The sequence below is a fragment of the Cajanus cajan genome, chromosome 7 (genome assembly GCF_000230855.2).
Source record: "Cajanus cajan strain Asha chromosome 7, NIPB_CcT2T_4, whole genome shotgun sequence".
Lineage (NCBI taxonomy): Eukaryota > Viridiplantae > Streptophyta > Magnoliopsida > Fabales > Fabaceae > Cajanus > Cajanus cajan.
This window is the reverse complement of record NC_138523.1, coordinates 47,707,070-47,713,091: the sequence shown is the minus strand read 5'-3', so window position 1 is coordinate 47,713,091 and position 6,022 is coordinate 47,707,070. Positions and strand designations below refer to the sequence as shown.

Genomic DNA, 6,022 nt, shown 5'->3' with positions numbered 1-6,022 from the left:
TGCTTAGCTATCATAAGGACGTATATATAGAATTTATTTTTTTATAATACAATTTTAACCTATTCAATAGTTATATTCATTAACATATGCAACTTCTTAGTACACATTACTATCTTACATGTATATGTGTATATTTAAAAAAAAAAAAAGTGTAAATTTAAAATTAATTTGTATTTATTTTACTGAAAAAATAACGTAATAATTCAAGAGGTAAATAAAAACTCTATCCAACGTTACAACAACGACAAGAAATAAATTAAATATTTAATTAATTACACAATTGAAGAAATGAGTAATCTTGTACATGATTGTACTCATATGAAGATACGAGTCACATGAGTCAGTTTTATGGTATGTGTGATTTTGTTTTCCTTCTCTATGTTTTGTCAGATGATAATATATGACTGCGTAATAACGTTTATAAACCTTCACTTTTTTAATTATACCCTAGAAGGTCATTTTTTTTAACATGTCATTCCTAAACTAACTCCAAATAATTACTAAATATATTATTAGTATTAGATGTTTAGAAGTAATTTTAATATCGTCAAACACGGTGGATGCTTCATGATATCAAGAGGGCTTAACAATAATAATTTTCGATAAGAGATGTATTAAAAATAAATATAATTGTAAGCATGAAATATATTATATAACAACAGTTAAACTTTTATCATTGACCAATACCTACATATCACATGACAAACCCGAAAATAAATCCAAAATAATATTCTCCAAAAGGATTCCAAAACAGTTTACTCCCACCCCAAAAATAAAGGGGTTAAAACATAAGAAAATCTTAAATTAAAGGGATGTTCCATTATGTATATCAAAATCTCACATAATTTTTTTTTAGACAACTCGTTACATTATACAATGTATAATATAATATAATATAATATAATATTTAAAACATATATAAAATATTATTATTAGATAACATATTTAAAAAAGTTTAAATTATGTTAAAATTTATATACATAATTGTGCCAATAGTCTAACATTATTTGACAGTTAAATTAATTAAATTTAAATTTTATTAAAAAAAATTATTACAAATATAATTCAACATGATTTTGAAAACTTGATCGAATCAACTGGTTAGACCGATTTGACTTAGAACCAGCCCTTAATCGGATCAGTTAGTCGCAAAAATCATTTTACATCAAACTAGTAAAAATTGATAAAGAAAAAAGTCAATCTATAATCTATCAAAATCAGTAAAATAACCTGTCAACACATATTTGAATTGGTTGAATTAAAAATTTAATTCAACAAATTTTTAATAAAAATACATATTTTAAAAAGTTAAAAATTAGAGGAACTTATTTTTAATACTTATCTTATAAATATAATTTAATCATTTATATTAATTTATAACTTTAAATATCTTTATTTTTATAATTTATATTATATTATTTTAATACCCTTTATTTCAAATGTAAAGTTGTAAATTTATTATTATTAGTGGATATTGTTATATTTATTAAAAATTTATACTTAAATATTATATTATATTTAATTTAGAATTTAAATATCATGTTACACTAAATATTAAGAATTTTCATATAATGTTTTATTTTAATTAAATATTGTTAAAAATTATGATATAATATTTATTAATATTACTTTGTATTGGTAATAACAATTATTACTATTATTTTATTAATAATTATTTGATCATATAATTAAATTATTAAACATTGAACCAATATTTAGATTGATTTACTGACTAATTTAATTTTAAAAATATTGTAATTTAATTAATTTTACCACCAAATGGCAACGAATGTTAACTTATATATATCATCACATATAGATATATAAGAGATTTAGGGGGTAATAATGAGTTTTTTGACTTTTTATTTTAAACCATGTATTCATTAATAATAATATATTTAAGAATAAAAATTATCAAATTAATATAATATAAATTAAAAAAATATTAAAAATTATAAATTAATATAAATAATTAAATTATATTTATAAAACAAATATTAAAAATAAATTATTCTAACTTATATTTTTTATATTAAAATTTTTAAATAGTTTTATAAGTCAATCAAATCAATTAAAAATCACTTCCTGATTGAACCGAACCAATTCAATTGGCGAATTCTATCTGATTTTCAAAATTATAATTTAATCTTAAAAATAAATGATTTAGAACAAGTGTTTTTTTTAAAAAAAACAAATAAGTTATTTTTTTAAAAATATATAGCTATTTATTTAAAAAGGTTTAAATAAACATATAAAAAGTATAAAAAAAAAATATTTATTAAAATATTATTTTATAAAGAAAAAATTAAACAAACACACGTTATAGATTATACTACTCTTTTTTACCCTTCATTTTATTGTTTTGAAATGGTTCCACTTTAACAGTCGTCGAACGGAGCGATGAAAAAGCACTTGGGCTAAACTTTAAAGTTTAAAGGGAAAATTATATTATATAATTTATTATTATTATAATATTAAAGTTTAAAGTGAAAAGTTTAAACGCAACATAACTGAGCAAATGCAGCACACACACATGGTTGGTATGTTATGTTCCCAGTTAAGGTTGAACGAAGGAAGTTGGTGTTTGAGAACTTTTGTTGCTTCAACTTCTTCAGCTCCTGATTCATACTACAGATCTATCACACCCACCTTCTGATTTCACAGGTAACATCACAACCACTTTCCCTTTGTTTTGCCTTTCCAATCTCTCACCACATTTCCAATTTCCCTTTCCAAAGCAATTTTTAAGAATGTTCTGGAAATGGAATGAGAATGACCAACTGTTACAAATTCTACACCATGAATTTTTCATACAAGTAAACATTCTTCCTTTTTTTACCATTATTACATTTGTGTGCTGGATTTCCATTAAAGATTAGTATACCTTTGTGAGCTTTATTTCGTTCTTGAAAAACTATTGTGTTTATGCAGAATGTGTTAATGTGATGGTAATTAATTAATTAATTAATGGATTTAGATCAGTTCGATGTGATGTAGATCCTGATCCTGCAGGCCTCACTATGAGTAGAGCATTTTCCTCAAAGAAATCTTCCACTTTACCTCCGCCACCTACACCAATCACAGTTGCATCATCCTGTGCAAAAAAGAAGCCAAGTCCTAGAAGCCCTTTGCAGGATCTCAACCGCATTTCCAGCAGCAGCAACAGTAGCTATGCTTCTTCTAGTGTTTCCACTGAGGCCCCAAAGGGTTGCCTCAGGTTCTTGTCTTCCTCTTCTTTTAGAACTCCTGTCCATAGACCCAAGAGTCTCACCAAAACTCCCAGCTCAGTCCCTCATGCAGTTGCATTGAAACAATCTAAATCCAATTCCTCCAAGGAAAACCTTCCAAAGGGAAATTCTGGGATCAGAACTAAAACACTTGCATCGGATAAGGCACAGACGCGTAGGAAGAAACCCCCATGCCTCTACCAATGGCAGCCTGGGAAGAAATCTTGGTCTATGACTGGCCAAAAGTCTAAGCCTTGTTCTGCTTTGAATGAACATGGCAAGCTTTTACCTAGATTGCCATCTGCATCGAAGGAGTTGAAGCATAAGGAGGATATCCTGGGAGGGCTAAATGATAATGCTTGTGAGCATGCCCATCTCAAATTGTGTCTTGGTGATGTAAACTCGACTCCGAGTAAAAAGGTTATCGGGTCGTATTTGGGAGATGTTAGAGTTTTTGAGGATGTGGAAGAGAATCCAAATGCAAGCATTAGTAGAACACCTCCAATTCATGATTCTGTTTCCCCGGAGATACAATGTGGGTCTTCTTTGGTTTCAAAAACCACAACACCTGCTTGTTATGGTGCTGGCTATGTTGTTTCTGGTGTTGCTGACAAGAGGAAATGTAGGCCGAGAGGGATTCTCACTGTCGAAAGGTACTATTCAGGCTGTGATAAATTAACTGCTAATAGTTCTGATGATGATGAGAAGAAAGTAATGGATACTGATGACCATGCTAGTCCTTCCTTGTTACCTTTGCCAACTGAAGCTGTGGTGCGTTGGCTTTCTTCTCCATCTAACAAGGGAAAGAAAAATCCGAGTCAAAAGTTTGAACATGGACTAAATCAAAGTCAAGGACTAGGAGAATCGACAACTCTTGCTTCTAGTACTTCACTATCATCCAGTTCTAAAACTTTTTGGAATGTAAGTGATAGCAGTGATTTGTCTTGTGGTGCTGATGGCATCATGAGAAAAATCAGTTCTTTAATTTCTCCAAGTGGACTTGCTGAATTTCAAGTACCTTCTAATTACAAATTATCGCCTTCATATTCATCCTTATTGTTTTCTCCCAATCCCACACCTATTTGTAGGGCAGGTAGCTCAGGGAAAAGTAAACGTGATAGATACAATCTCATTGATGAGAATTCTCCCTTCTCCCTGAATTCATTTGGTAGTCAAAATGTTATTCAAACTCCAGAGTCAGATTGTAGTTCATATTTACATGTTGGATTGTCATTGGTGCATACAGACAATCTAAAGGGAGATGATTCTAACCCTGACCTTAACAAATCAAGCAAAATGCTTCTATCAGAAAACTTCCTTAATAGCTCTATACTACTGGAGGATTCTGTTAATTCAAGTTTCCAATTTGATTGTTTAACTGTGCCTCATGAATCTATTGATCTCAGCAAACATCCAAATTTTTTGGATGATCAGGATCCTTGGTTATCTAGTTCTACAACAGAGAATGCATCACAATCCCAAATGAGGGTATCATGGAGGGAAGGGTTAATGAGCCAACTTTATGAGCTGGATGAGTTTGACTGCTGCAGATGCTTATCGGATGAAGAAGAGATTGCCAATGACTCTGGTACCGATAGGTTTTCAGGTCCTCAAGTCAATGTTGAAACAAATGACGGAAAAAAATTGAACAGTGATGTTGGAATCACTGAAACTGAGGATAATGAGCTGGAAATTGATGGCCTTGGCAAAGACAATATTTCAGCTTTAATATCATGTTCTGGTGCTGAATCTATCAGCACTGATGGTGGTGGTCTAGTTGCTTCAGGGGAGGATCCAGACTGGACTTTATGCCATGTTAACAAGTTATTTGAAGTGTGAGTCTACACGTCATTGTTTGTTCCATTCATAAAAAAAAACTTGTCATGTAACACCCCTCCCCCAAAAGAAAAATGTCAAAGGTGGTGATCTAGTTACTATTTGAACAAGGTCTTAACTTCCTCTATGGCAATGTGGAAATTCACCTCGCTCATAATGTGCACTTGTCTTGTATATAATGGGTGAAGGAAGAATTTCAACTTGGTGGAAGCAAAATTTTTTCTACTTTCAATTTAGGAATAATTAACTGCTCAAGTGGTTAATCAAATCAATTGTGGCTACTTTTTAACCACTCTTTGAACATCATTAACTGGTTGAGTAATTAATACTTCCTAAACTATAAAATTTTTAGACAATTTTTTTTTTAATTTACCCTACTCTTTTTCCTTCTTAGTTTTTCCATTCTTGAATTTAGTGAAATTTGTCTTTCACTCACCTATTGGTTAACCTACATGGAAACCATTCATAAAATATTGTGTATCAGTTTTTATTGCTTTGGACAATGTGTCTCTAATTTGTTTATTGGCTAGAGGAAATTTATACCAGCTTCATTCAAGTCATAATCTTTCGCAAACTTTTTTTTTTTTAGTTATAAAAAATGATAATCATATTGGTGGGGAATACATGAGTAGTAGACTAGACATACACTCACATGTTGCTGCTTAAAAGATAAGTTCAAGTAGTTGAGAGGTCTCTGATGATAATGATACGAGATTACGAGTCTACTAAAACACGCTGCAAGAAGAGGCAGTTTTACTATCTAAAATGAAATTATCTTTTGACTTCACTTTCTTGTTCCCACCATTTGGCTATGTAACATAATGTGATATTGTGATGTCAAATTATCTGGGCGCAATTAAATTAGTTTCACCTTAGGAGTTGAATACTTGAATTGAAAAAAAAATGGACATATCACACTTGGGCATCGATGCCAAAGAAGTTAGTTTATCAATATAATA

At 30.0% G+C, this 6,022-nt stretch overlaps 1 protein-coding gene across 3 annotated transcripts; it reads left to right on the top strand.

The window, feature by feature from the left end:
• The first annotated feature begins 2,499 nt into the window (after positions 1-2,499).
• On the top strand, positions 2,500-5,619 carry LOC109805375 (GPI-anchored adhesin-like protein). Of its 3 annotated transcripts, none has more exons than XM_020367434.3 (2): positions 2,500-2,664; positions 3,013-5,619. In XM_020367434.3, the coding sequence occupies exon 2, from the start codon at positions 3,021-3,023 to the stop codon at positions 5,064-5,066; it is 2,046 nt and encodes a 681-aa protein (XP_020223023.1). In that variant the 5' UTR covers positions 2,500-2,664; positions 3,013-3,020; the 3' UTR covers positions 5,067-5,619. The 3 variants fall into 3 exon arrangements, with proteins under 3 accessions (XP_020223023.1, XP_020223022.1, XP_020223021.1); XM_020367433.3 differs by having other exon boundaries at positions 2,983-5,619; XM_020367432.3 differs by having other exon boundaries at positions 2,978-5,619.
• Positions 5,620-6,022: the final 403 nt, after the last annotated feature.